At 37.7% G+C, this 15,001-nt stretch overlaps 1 protein-coding gene across 1 annotated transcript in view; it reads left to right on the top strand.

Moving 5' to 3' along the window:
• Window positions 1-15,001, top strand: part of LOC115218894 (protein unc-79 homolog) — a 143,443-nt gene that overhangs the window by 71,039 nt on the left and 57,403 nt on the right. Inside the window, 7 exon segments of the mRNA XM_029788893.2 lie at window positions 556-666; window positions 2,257-2,378; window positions 3,411-3,470; window positions 7,419-7,501; window positions 9,115-9,157; window positions 11,067-11,249; window positions 14,158-14,305. Of these exon segments, the coding sequence (XP_029644753.1) occupies window positions 556-666; window positions 2,257-2,378; window positions 3,411-3,470; window positions 7,419-7,501; window positions 9,115-9,157; window positions 11,067-11,249; window positions 14,158-14,305 (750 nt within the window).

The raw sequence follows: 15,001 nt of genomic DNA, 5'->3' as shown, positions 1-15,001 counted from the left end.
CCCTCTCTCACCCTGTCTCTCTCTCACTCTCTCACTTTCTCACCTTTAATTTATTTTTGTCTTTTTCTTTATTCAATTCCTTCTTCAGTCATAAAATTCTGTAAAGTAAGAAATAGCAATAAATAAATAAATAACTAGATAAATGAATAAATAGATAAATAAATAAATGTATAATTAGATATAAAGTTTTTTGAAATTGAAGAGTTTAGTTGTTGCTTTTTATGAAGAAATAATTTCAGGTTGTTTTAATTAAATTATAAAATTATAATTTCTATTTGCCCTTAAACGACCTAAATACTCTCCACTCTCCACCTCTCCTTCTCTCATTGAATTATTTTGATTTATGCATTAATTACAATTAATTAGATCAAACCATATTACTTATTCATAATCTATTTGATCAAGTGAACTCTTTGAATGTAATCATTAACAATTTCTTAAGAAATTATAATAAATTTTAATGGAACATTTTTGGTAAGCGACAATAATATATTTTTATCTTCTTTATTCTATGTTTTAGTTATTTTTGCTTTTTTCTTTTCCACACTTTTACAGATAAGGAAAAATCTTGCATCAGACAACAGTCAGCCCCACAGTTTAGCTTGGGACGGCGCATGACTGCCAAATTTGGTTTAGGTACTTTTACAAATTACGTATTTGCTGGAGGTTTGTATTTTTGAAATTCCTTAAATTCTTCTTTTTGGCAGTTACTTTTTCAGTTCATGAAGCAATAACACAGGAATTCAAAAATTAATGTCCTTGTGTGCTTTTTATATTTCTTGATGACCTACTTTTCTTGACATAAGCTGTCAAAGAGTTACAAAAGAAAATACAGTTTCAAATCTAGAAAAATGATCTACAGTTCAGAATGGATTGGTCAAAGTGACAATAACCAAACTGTTAAATATCATCATTATCATCACCAATTAACGTCTGTTTTTCTATGTTGGCATGGGTCAGATGATTTGACAGAAGTTGCTGAGCCAGAGGAATGTGCCAAGCTCCAGTATCGGTTTTGGTATGATTTCTATGGTTGGATGCTCTTCCTATCACCAACCACTTTACAGTGTATTGGGTGCTTTTTACATGGCACCAGCACTAGTAAGGTCACCAAGTAACTTCAAGATCAAGACCCCTTAGCTAAGATGGGGTGTGGTATTGAAGAAAGTGAGATTATGCCTTGTAATGAAAGGTTAAAATACAGAACATGCCAAAAATCAATACACTCCAGAATTGTCAAAGGCACATTTCAGTTTTCCTGAAATTGAATCAAATAAATAAAATAATGATGAATGCACACATACTTGTGCATGAATAATAATAACAACAACAACGATAATAATAATAATAATAATGATGATAATAATAATAATAATGATACGGAGACCTGAGAATTGAGATCGCAGCTATGAGAGTCAAACATAAAGGTTATCCCTATTATCATTGGAGCATTGGGTTCAATACAACCCAATCAGAAAAAAATATCTGTAAACCTTAGAGATACCCTATGCAAAAGTCAGCGTTACTTGGAACTGCATGCATATTGCGTAAAGTACTATCTGAGGTCCTTGTTGTGACTTGTACAAATCCCCAGTAGACAATATCTTCAATCAACAACTTCATGATATTGTATACTGTGTGAGGGTGACCTGCTGTGCTTGAGGAGACCTTTTGAGTCAAGTACAACATCAAAATAAAAATTAGATGGAAATTGTAGTTATGATACCGGTGGCGTGTAAAAAGTACCATCCGAACATGGCCAATGCCAGCGCCACCTTGACTGTCTTCCGTGCCAGTGGCATGTAAAAAGCACCAACTGATCATAGTCATTGCCAGCCTCCTCTTGCCCCTGTGCTGGTGGCATGTAAAAAGCACCCACTACACTAGAATGACCTTGTAGGGTAGGTGTGAGAAGCTGAACATTGCCAGTTTGAACATAAAACAGGTAGATTATTTGGGCCAGATATTGCTGATTTAAATGCTCAAGGATTAATGTAGATATGCTGTAGAAAGCCTTCAAAATGCAATATTCATTTCAAGGCTTTGTATCTATATTAAGTATGATACGCAAAGTGTTATTCTTAACTAATACTGTTTCCGTTACTAATAAAGGAATATAATTTTATTTTGGATTTTTTCTTACCATATCTTTATTAAAAAAATATTTCTCTTATAATTGCTTCACTGTATTTTCTCTTTAAACCTCAAAAAATGTCCCCTGCAACCCACCAAAAAACCCATACAAAATTAAAACAGGTGGAAATCTACGAGAATTTACCGATGAAGAAAGCAATTTTACTGAACTACTTCAAAAAGCAATGGATTTAGAAGGAGTTGATAGAGACACAATACATCAACTTGTTGCTTTACTCATGAAGGTTAGTTTCCTGTTTATAAATGTTTGCCTTTCTGACCTTTTACTTGTATTAGTTGTGGACTGCAGCCATGCTGAGGCACCACCATGAAGGATTTTGGTTGAAGGAATTGATTCAGTGCTCTTTTTTTCTTTTTCATTTTTTTTTTTTTTGTAAGCCTGGTATTCTATTTGCCCCTCTTACATCAAATTTCCTGATGCTAACCACTCTGAGAATATAATGGATGCTTTTACATGCCACTGGTATGGGTGTCACTTTGCATGACACCAATATCTGCCATGACTACAATTTCACTTGGCTTGATGGGTCTTCTTCTCAAGTATGTCATTTGTCATTGCCTCCATGAATATGTATGTTACATATATATATTACACACACACACACCACACACATATATATATATATATATATATATTTTACATGCATATATTGTACATATATATTTTACATGTAATATATATATATATATATATATATATAATATATATATATATATATATATACATATATATATATCACTGTGATTGCCATGACCGACCAGGCTATCAGATGTTGCTACACATCACTGGTCACAATGCGCTTCGCATTGTTTTAGCCTTCAAATGAAGCCACCCCACTGGCTAAGTGTGCAGGCCAACAGAATAAAGAGTGAGAGAAAGTTGTGGCGAAAGAGTACAGCAGGGATCGCCACCCACCCCTGCGGCAGCATCGTATAGCTCTAGGTGTTTTCGCTCAATAAACACTCACAACGCCCGGTCTGGGAATCGAAACCGCGATCCTACAACCGCGAGTCTGCTGCCCTAACCACTGAGCCATTGCGCCTCCACATATATCATCATCATCATCATCATTTAACGTCTGCTTTCCATGCTAGCATGGGTTGGACAGTTCAACTGGGGTCTACTAACTTCAGCATCTCAGCTTCCACTGTATTCTAGCATCATTCCATCAGCTTACCTTTGTTTCTTTTTTAGTTTTTATGCATATATTTCCATGCATTTTCCATGAGTCAATTGTAAACTTTCTGTTTTTCAGTTTATGGCAAAAATAGAAGACGAAGATATTGCTGGTTACTGTTGTCCAGGTAAACCCCAGGTGAGGGACAGAAAAGTGACACAAAACATATATCATTACACTTTTCTTTTATTCTTTTATTTGGTTATAGTGCCTTGCTTCGATTGCGAGTAAATAATATAAATTTTGTCATTTATAAAAAACATGTCATTGTTAGATTTGTGTCTCTGAACTTTGAGCTTCATAACTTTGTGAAAAAGAGCAGTGCTCTGCAACCAGTATGTCGCGGAACACTTGTGTGTCATAAGACGATGCTAGGGGTGCCACAGTATAACCTGAATATAAATTTTTTCCCCTATAGGTGTGGAAGTGGTCGTGTAGTAATGAGCTTGCTTACCAGCCACATGGTTCCGGGTTCAGTCCCACTGCGTGGCACCTTGGGCAAGTGTCTTCTATTATAGCCTCAGGTCGACCGAAGCCTTGTGAGTGGATCTGGTAGATGGAAACTGAAAGAAGCCTGTCGTATATATGTATATATATGTGTCTGTGTTTGTCCCCCCAACATTGCTTGACAACCGATGCTGGTGTGTTTACGTCCTCGTAACTTAGTGGTTCGGCAAAAGAGACCGATAGAATAAGTACTAGGCTTACAAAGAATTAGTCATGGGATCGATTTGCTCGACTAAAGGCGGTGCTCCAGCATGGCCACAGTCAAATGACTGAAACAAGTAAAAGAGTAAAGCTGTCCAAATTGCCACTTGCACACACCCACACGTGCTGGGAGCTTGTTGGTGCACAACAAATGCATTTTTTTCTCTGTATCTACCCCTGTCATCAACTTTCTGTTTCCCAGCCTCTTCTACCTTATCTATTTGAAACACACACACACACACATACACATGTGCACGGAGAAAGCAAATCAATAAAAAATTCTCTGTGTAGTAGCTTGACCTGTGCATTTCACATCACACCCTACTGTCTTAAATCTAGGGAACACAAAGAATAATATGGTCCTTGATGTACATAAAAGATGGGATGGGCATGGCTGGAATACTTTTGAGAATAGGTTTACTCTTTCAGAACTGACTTGAGGCTAAACAACAATATCTTGAGAGAAAGAGAGATGGAATAAAATGTGGTATATCATGAACAATAGTAATGATGTCTTTATACTAATTACGCTTAATTTAAATTTAATTACTCTAAAATGTCAATAAAAATGTCTAATAAATCATTATTCTAAAGATATCATTAATTAACTCTGTTAATATTCCCTCATTCTCGTACCAAGAGTGTTTCATTGGCAGGAGTGGAAGTGTGGGAAAAAAAAAAAAAATTTTTAGTGTGCAATAAGTCACTTCATTGTGTGAAAATGTAAATTAATAAAATAAAATATTCAAAATAGGTTAGGTTTTTTTTTTTAATTCTCTCCTAATGTCACATTGATGTGATCAAATGAGAAAAAAATAATAATAATAATACTGGGATTTTCCAGTCAACACTGACAGAACAATCTAGGCTAATCAAATAGACTATTATTAAAGAAAGAAAATACTTGTAGACGAATAGGTGTAAGTGTTTCCACTGATAAATATATATCTGTAAAGGAATTGGACAAATTAAGTAAATATAAGAACCTGGATTATTTAAAATACAAAAGATGTGTCATCTTAAAGCGAGAACTGTTCCTGTTATTGTAGGTGCCCTAGGTATGATAAAAAAAGAGATGTTAGGAACCTCTAGATAACATCCCAGGAGTACCATATCTCAGAAAAACCTAAAAGATTGTGCTGGCAAATACTTCCAACATCCTTTGCAAAACCCTACTATTTTAAATGTCTGTGTTGTATTACATGAAGATATTTTGCAACTGCCCCTTCCTCTTCCTCTCCCCAAGTTTTCAGTCATATTCTACCATGTCTTATCCTTCACTCGCCATAGGACACTGGGTGTGTTTCAGCAAGCATTTGTAACAAACATGCAGATTAAAAGTAAAACATAATAATAATAACAATAATAATAGTAATCGTTTCTACAACAGGCATAAGGCTTGAAATTTTTTTTTTTTGGGGGGGGGGTTAAATTGATTACATTGGCCCCAGTACTTAACTGGTACTTAATTTATTGACTCCAAAAGAATGAAAGGCGAAGTGGATGTCAGCGGAATACTAATACTGCTACTACTACTTATAATAATGATGATTTCATTTATTTGGCACAAGGGCAAAGGATGAGGGGGACAGTACAGAGACAGACATAAAGTGTGGGGGTTTACATATGAAAACGAAATGATAAAAATAAAATAAAGAAATAAAGTATACACAGAATACACTGGAAAAGAAGGGACATATGCATAGCATTTGAAAGGTAAAAGAAAAAAAAGTTAGGTGAAGATGAAGGAGATGTGACCCTCCTGATACAGGAATGCCTCTAGGGTTAATTGAGAAACCCCACTGTTCGAAATTTCCTGAAACCCTATGAGCAAGTGCCCTTTCCAATTCCTTGTCTCCAACTCACAGGTCTATACTCAGAGAGGTACCATCCGCTCTTGCCATTTTTACAATCTTAATCCGCCCTTCAATAAACTCACTCAAGGACAGCACTTCACTCTCCACTCTCAATTTCCTTTTCAAGTGAAATTTGGAAAGGTCAATGAGAGCTCTACCAAAGAGGGCTGTATCTGTCCTGATGCCTTTCAGCCTTGTCCACCAAACAACCTCTTTCCCCACAGCCACCAGGCAAAGGAAAACTGTCTTGTCTGCCCGATTGAAGTGGGGCGGCAGTACAATCATCGCTACAGACTCAGCCAACAGATGGACACTGCACATACCTCAGAAAAGTCCATCTGACAGCACATCCGTGCCTGTAGAGTTTATTTCAAACTGGTAGCTACCCCCCCCCCGCCCCTGGTAGCACTGCCAGGGCAAGAACATCAGGAAATTATCCATGATAGTTCCTGACTCAAACAAACTGGCCAGTTCATTTTCATCACACTTGCCCGCCATTAATTCTCTATAAATTTCTAAGCAGAACACTTACTGATCCCATTGCCTAATAATAATAATAATATTAATAATAATAATATTATTGATGATGATGATGATGATGATGATGATGATGATTCTTTCTTTCTTTATTGGTTTGAAGGGGTTTGAAAAAACATTTTGGACGATACACAAAAGATGGTGGGAATTTACTAAGAAAATGTGTAAACTATAAAAAATAAATAACAATTTGCAAAAACATTCTAGCAAATAAATTCCTCAGTAGGCAGGAAAGGCCACAGATCCTGAGCTGCTCTACTCACCAAGTATACTTTGCAAGAACTCTCTCCTTACTCCAAAGACGTATATGATGGGCTTCTTTCAGTTTCTGTCCACCTAATCTACTCACAAGGATTTGGTCTGTCTGAGGCTATAGTAGAAGACACTTGCCCAAGGTGCCATGCAGTGGGACTGAACCCGGAACCATGTGGTTGGTAAGCAAGCTACTTACCACACAGCCACTCCTGCGATGACACATGAAATATTGTAATGTGATTGTTTATTTTCAGAATGACATTACAGGGTAGGTATGAGAGGCCAGGCCTGACCAGTTTGAACATAAAACAGGTTAAATATTTGGGCCAGATATGGTCAGTTTGAATGCTAAAAGGTTAACACTGTGACCAAGTTTATTGAAAATAAGGTGGTGAGCTGGCAGAATCGTTAGCGCGCCAGACAAAATGCTTAGCAGTATTTCGTTTGGCGCTGTGTTCTGAGTTCAAATTCTGCCAAGGTTGACTTTGCCTTTCATCCTTTGGGGTCGATAAATTAAGTACCAGTTACGCACTGGGGTCGATGGAATTGACTTAATCCTTTTGTCTGTCCTTGTTTGTCCCCTCTATGTTTAGCCCCTTGTGAGCAATAAAGAAATAAGTTTATTGAGAACATAGCTTACTCTATGTTACATAACTGCAGTATATTATTTGTTTGTTTCATTGTTTGTGATTTCTTTTAAGTTACTAAATATTATTTCTCTCATTTACAGAGCATCGTTCTCCGGCATCTTAATGTCTTGTTAGGATATAATCAAACAGAACAAACCTTTAGTGTTCCACCATATAAACTGAGGTAACTATTGTAAATGTACTTTTTTTCTTGTTGTTACTGTTGTTTTAAATCCATGTCTCCTCCGAATACATAATATAGGTGTTTGCTTGGCATGTGTTACTGTATCTTGAACATCTTTTGCTTTTCTGACCATTGACTAACTTAAAACATTGATGTCTAGCACTTCACTTGTTAGAAGCATATAAAATTATCCACTATCTCTTCAACAAAAACTTTGATCACCTTTTTGAATTCAGTATCTTTAACATCTGTGGACATAATCGGCACCATCCCGTTTGGATAAAACAATCAGACATGATGATGACGATGACAACGACGACGACGAAGATTCTTTCATCATCTTCTTCTTCTTCTTCTTCCTCAGCATCATCATCATCATAATAATAATAATAATAATACATCTGCTTTCCATGCTGGCATGGGTTAGACAGTTTGACTGGAACTGGTAAGCCAGAGAGCTGCACCAGGTTCCAGTCCGATTTGGCATGATTTCTACAGTTGGATGCCCTTCCTAATGCCAACCACCTCTGAGAGTGTAAGTGGTGCTATTTTACATGCTGCCGCACAGGCACCATTTACATGACTCTGGCAACATCCATGACTACGATTTCACTTGGCTTCACAATTCTTCTGAAGCACAGCATATTGCCAAAGGTCTCAATCACTTGTCATCGCCTCCGTGAGGCCCGGCATTTGAAGATCATGCTACTGGGCAATGGCCACAATTATGATTTCACGGGTGCCATTCACATGACACTGATAACAGCCATGACTACGATTTCATTTAGCCTTTACAAATCATAATCCAGTGTAGCATAAATGATTTGGGAAACATTTTTCCCATGTTCAAAATTGTCAAGACAGAATAAACTTCCCACATAGGCTGTTAGCTATCAAAACTCTGTATTACTCTTTTACTCTTTTCCTTGTTTCAGTCATTTGACTGTGGCCATGCTGGAGCACCGCCTTTAGTCGAGCAAATCAACCCCAGGACTTATTCTTTGTAAGCCTAGTACACACGTATATGTATACACATATATATATGAGAGGCTTCTTTCAGTTTCCGTCTACCAAATCCACTCACAAGGCTTTGGTCGCCCTGAGGCTATAGTAGAAGACACTTGCTCAAGGTGCCACACAGTGGGACTGAACCCGGAACCATGTGGTTGGTAAGCAAGCTACTTACCATACAGCCACTCCTACGTCTATGGGGATATAAACAAACCAACATCGGTTGTCAAAGAATAGTGGGGAGACAAACACAGACACAAAGACACACACATATAAATACACACACACATATGATGGGCTTCTTTCAGTTTCTGTCTGTCAAATCCAATCACAAGGTTTTAGTCAGTCCAAGGCTATAGTAGAAGGTACATGCCCAAGGTGTCACACAGTGGGACTGAACCTGGAACCATGTGGTCAGGAAGCAGGCTTCTTCCTACGTAGTTATCCCTACACATATATGTAAATATAATTTTTGTTGAGGGACCTTTCGGTTTCCAAGGCTTCTTTCCCCAGGTTGTTTTGCCTTTGTTTCAGACATTTCACTTTAAATAACTTCTAACAATGTCTTATTTTTCTTTTCATTTTACTTCTTATCAACAAAGATCCTCAGCTGTTTTTAATGCTTTCATCAGTGGAGTACCTTATGTGAGTATCACATTTACTTCTTTATATTTCTTATATGAAAGAAGCCGGCTGTGTGTGTGTGTGTGTGTGTGTGTGTGTGTGTGTGCATGTATCTGTGTGTGTATTTGTGTGTGTTTGTGCGCGTGATGATGATGATGTTGATGTGGGAGTATATACACACAAAATATACACACATAGCAAACAATCTATAATATACGTCATCCGATTGTGGCTGTTGCCAGCCTCGCCTGGCCTCTGTGCCGGTGGCACGTAAAAAGCACCATCCGATTGTGGCCGTTTGCCAGCCTTGTCTGGCACCTGTTCCGGTGGCACGTAAAAAGCACCCACTACACTCATGGAGTGGTTGGCATTAGGAAGGGCATCCATCTGGAGAAACACTGCCAGATGAGACTGGGCCTGGTGCAGCCTTCTGGCTTCCCAGACTCCAGTTGAACCGTCCAACCCATGCCAGCATGGAAAGCGGATGCTAAACAATGATGATGATGATGATGGCTACATAAATATACAGACATATATTGGCAAGACATAAATATATACAATACATATATATATATATATATATATATATATATATATGTATGCATGCACACACATGCACTTGCACCAAATTTTCTGGTGTATGCTTATACCAGTTAGTTGTTACAGGTGAAAAAAAAAGAAAAGGAAAAAAATCAGAGAATAATAAGTGGGAGTAGGAGAAGAAAAAGAAATAAAAGAAAGAGAAACAGAAAATTAGAGAGAGAGAGAAAAGGAGAAAATAGATAGAGGTAGAAAGCGTTAAATAATGGCATTCAAAAAAGTATCTAACTAAGGGTAGATACTTCGTTCAGCTTGCGAAACGCATGCATGAAATTACATGTATATCTACATAAATACAAACATACATACAAATACACACACATATAGATACACATACAAATATACAAAAAAAAATGTATGCAAATACCTGCCCATACATATAAATGTATATACACATATACATACACATACACACATACATACATATATATACATACCTACCTACAATACATACATGCACATAAATATATAGAGACATATCTTCACATCAAGATAAATATATACATCATAACATATATATGTGGAGGCACGTGACTTAGTGGTTAGGGCATCAGCAACATGATCGTAAGATTGTGGTTTCAATTCCTGGATTGGGCGACGCGTTGTGTTCTTGAGCAAAACGCTTCATTTCACATTGCTCTAGTCCACTCAGCTGGCAAAAATGAGTAATGCTGCGATGGACTGGCGTCCCATCCAGCTGGGAAACACATACGCCATAGAAACCGGGCCCATGAGCCTGGCTAGGCTTTAAAAGGGCGCATTTATTTATTTTTAACGTATATATGCAAACAATTTTAAAAACTGTCTGGTATATATAATATTAAAGTGTTAAAATAAGGAAATTGCACAATAAATTGATATAACGTAATTAAATACATGAGTAAACAATAAAAATAAACCTCAGTGAAGCTTAAGCTTAAATTTGTAAAACAGTCGAAGGCTTTCTTAAAAGTAAAGTCAAAATATGCACCAGCATTGTAATGCAAAATAACTATAAGGTGTAAAGTCAAATTCAAATGCAACAGTTAAAATTTTCTGAAAGTCAAACCATTTTACCCGTACACTATTTTATCAGTTGACATTTTAAACCTTGTGGCATGCCTGCAGGGATTTAAGACATACTTACATATATATATACATATACATATATATGACGGCCTTCTTTGAGTTTCCATCTACCAAATCCATTCACAAGGCTTGCTCATGGTGCCACGCAGTGGGAATGAACCCAGCACCATGTGGTTCGTAAGCAAGCTACTTACCACACAGCCACTCCTGCACCTGTATAAGATTTTTCTCATTTCTTACTTTTTTTCTTCTTTTTCTACAGATCCTAGATCGGAATTTTGCCCTTGGAAACATGATATTACCAATTACATTAATGGTCCTGAAATACTCTCCCTCACCACAGCGCTATGCCAGTGACTATCAACCTCCCAATTATACTTTGTGGTTCCTAGAACCATGTGTGAGACATTCTTGGCTAATGGCTTTCCTAGTGGTCCTCTATAAGGTGAGAACTAGATAAATAATACATGTTTTTGTTGTTGTTTTTGTTGTTGTGGTTTAGTTGTTCTTGTTGCTGCCACTGTTAGTGGTGTTGATGTTGTTGTTGTTATTTAACCCCCAGGGCAGTTCAGATTGAGCAAATGTAATTAAGTGTTGATGTGTGTGTGTGTGTTCACATGTATATTGGCTGTTCTCTGATCCTTTGATTTATGCTTTGTCTCTGCTTCTAACTCCTTGTCTTCTTTGCTTTATAAATAATTATGAAAAGTGAAGTCCATCTACACTGCAAGACCAAAATGCTGAAAGTACAACTATGCTTATACATTCTGCCTTCAAAATACCTTGTTCAATGCCTAATAATAATAATAATAATAATAATAATAATATGCAGTACCTATATGTCCTGATGCCACACCAGGCAGTGGCTCTCATGGCTCTGATCTTAACTGATTGGAAGTGTTATCTTGTACATTGTTTTGTCTTGGTATAAAAATGGGCTACAGCAAATATTCTGCTCAATACCACAGACTTGCTTGTCAGTTGTTTGACCTTAACCAGTTGAGCATGTCCCTTAGTGACTGATGATATGTGCATCTCTGATCACAAGCAGAAGTAGTGGGGAAGCATCATAGTTGAGAGGGATCCTTTGGAGTTTGAATAATTCACCTCTGGAAACATGAGTTTCGTTCAACATCCTTAAACAAACCTTATTCAGGGACCTTTTGAGCAGGATGGGTTACTCGATCAGAAGAAAATTCTAACTGGGCCCCACTTGCAAGGTCATGTGCTGTTTATCTTGAAATGATATCACCATGTCACACATATATGGTTGTGATGCATGTGCCTAGTGTACCCTTATCAGACGGGTAGTCATGATGGGTATACTAGGCTTCGTATATTTTACTCCAGTGTCACTTTGATGGCATGCACTGGTCTCTCACTCAATAATATAATAATAATAATCCTTTCCACTATAGGCACAATGTCTGGAATTTGGTGGGAGGGGTCTAGTCAATTATATCAAACTCAGTGTGCAACTGGTTTTTATTTCATTGACCCTGAGAGGATGAAAGGTAAAGTCAGCTTCAGCAGAATTTGAACTCAGAACATAAACCCAGAAGAAATGCCACTTAGCCTTTTGTCCAACATGCTAATGATATTGTCATGATGATGATGATGATGACAATGATGACAATTTTTTATTTGCCACAGGGACATCACATGAGGGGGATATTATAAGGACAGTTTATAATTTCTGTGGGGCTTTATATAAAAGGTGAAGCTGAGAAAGGGGAAGGAGAGGGAAATCAGACAGGTATTTATAGCATACAAAATATGTGAGTACGTCTATGATACAGTCATTGATGGTGATGATGGTGGTGGTGTTGGTGGTGGTGCTGTTGCTGCTGCTGCTGATGATGATGATGATGATGAGGAGGAGGAGGATTATTATTATTACTGGGTGAGAGAGCGTTGCATGCTATCAAAGTGAAACTGGGGTACAAATATACAAAACCCAGTATACTCATCATGACTACCCGTCTGATAAGGGTACACCAGGCACATGAAGCATCACAACCATTTGTGCGTAACATGGTGATCTCATATCAAGATAAACTGCACGTGACCTTGCAGGTGGGGCCCAGTTAGAATTCTTTTCAGGTCAAGCAGCCTATCCTGCTCAAAAAGTCCCTGAATAAGGTTTGCTTAAGGAGGTTGAATGAAACACCCATGTTTCTAGGGGTGAATTATTCAAACCACAAAGGATTTCTCTCAACACATGACTATGATTTTCTCCCACTGTTTCTTCTCATGATCAGAGATGCACATATTGTCAGCCACTAAGGGACATGCTCAATTGATTAAGGTCAGACAGTTAACAAGCAAATCTGTGGTATTGAGCAGAATATTTGCTGTAGCCCATCTTTTATAGCAAGACAAAACACGTACATGATAACACTTCCAATTAGTTAAGATAAGAAGCCATGAGAGCCACTGCCTGGTACTGCATCAAGGTATATCATTATTATTATTGTTGTTATTATTATTATTATTGTTATCATTATTATTATTATTATTGTCAAGGTGGCAGGCTGGCAGAATTGTTAGCATACCAGGCAAAATGTTTAACATTTCGTCCATCCTTACATTCTGTGTTCAAATTCTGATGAGGTCAGCATTGCCTTTCATCCTTTCAGGATCAATAAATTAAGTACTTGTGAAACACTAGGTTCAATGTAATCGGTTTATTCCCTCTCCCAAAATTTTAGGCCTTCTGCCTTTAGTAGGAAGGATTATCATCTTATAATAATTCTGCTTTGGCATGTAAAAAGCACCACCTGAACATGGTCGATGCCAGCTCTGCCTGACTGCCTCCTGTGCATGTGGAACGTAAAAAGCACTATCCGAATGTGGCCGATGCCAGTACCCCCTGACTGGTTCTTGTGCCAGTGGCATGTAAAAAGCACCATCCAAATATGGCCGATGCCATTACCCACTGACTGGTCCCTGTACCGGTGGCACATAAAAAGCACTATATGAATGTGATAGATGCCAGGCCTGCCTGACTGGCTCCTGTGCCAGTGGCACATAAAAAGCATCCACTACACTCTCAGAGTGGTAGGCATTAGGAAAAGCATCCAGCGGTAGAAACATTGCCAGATCAGATTGAGGCCTTACCCAAGATCTCACACAGTGGGTCTGAGCCTAGAACTGTGTGGTTGGGAAGCAAGCTTCTTACCACACAGCCATGCTTGTTATTCACATATGTTATACAGAAATGTGATTAATATAACAAGTTCATCTCTGTATTTCTAAATATGCAATTTTAAAACATGTGATGTTCATGTTGCACATTACCAAATTTATAAAGACTGCTAACCACTGATCCATTCAGCTTTCTTTCATTCCAGTACCAAGTCAATGCCAACAGTGCAACAACAGAAATAGTTCAAATTCTGATAAGAATTGTAATCAACACAATTGAAGCTCAACATCACAAATGTAAAAAAGGAGAAGAGGGTTTTACTCCACCAATACCGCAGTTTCATAGAAGTAGAGGTAAGTTGTACTACTTTTAGCTTGCAGGATTTCTATTTATTATACACACACACAATATTGATAAAATACAGCAAACAGTTATGGTATTCTGTGCTTTATCAAACTTATACACTTTTCATTGAATTACCACCAGGAGTACATAATTGCTGTTAAAACATATAATCTTTTTACTCCATCTCTTTAGTGTTCAGCAATAAATACCACTATGTGTGGTGTGTGTGTGTGTGTGTATATATATATATATATATATATATATGAGCAAAACTCCCCCACCCCGTCAAATGGATGGTGCTGAGTTGTCAAATATTTGAACCAATTTTTCTCAAAACAACTTGTCCAACCATCCCATTTTGTGGCATTATTTCAAGCCAGCTGGCTTTTCTTATGCAAACTACACGTGCATTTTTCTCGCATATGCGTAGTAGTGATCGCAACAGCTGATGTACTTGTGTGTACAAATGCACGTTCCCACAGCTTTCTCGATCGCATTCTCACCTGGAATCAATTTTTGTAATTTTCTCAAGACTTATACACGCCCTGATACCGTCGGTATCTATATATCAAATTTGTGCACAACTGGATGGAGGATGCCCGAGATCCTAGAAGACACACACACAGACAGACAGAATAGATTTTATATGATGAATGGATGGATGGATGGATGAACGAACGGACGGACAAACAGACAGACTGGCG

The sequence above is a fragment of the Octopus sinensis genome, linkage group LG14 (genome assembly GCF_006345805.1).
Source record: "Octopus sinensis linkage group LG14, ASM634580v1, whole genome shotgun sequence".
In the NCBI taxonomy this organism is placed as follows: Eukaryota; Metazoa; Mollusca; class Cephalopoda; order Octopoda; family Octopodidae; genus Octopus; species Octopus sinensis.
Note: the sequence above shows the minus strand (reverse complement) of the source record. Positions and strands in the feature narration are given on the sequence as shown.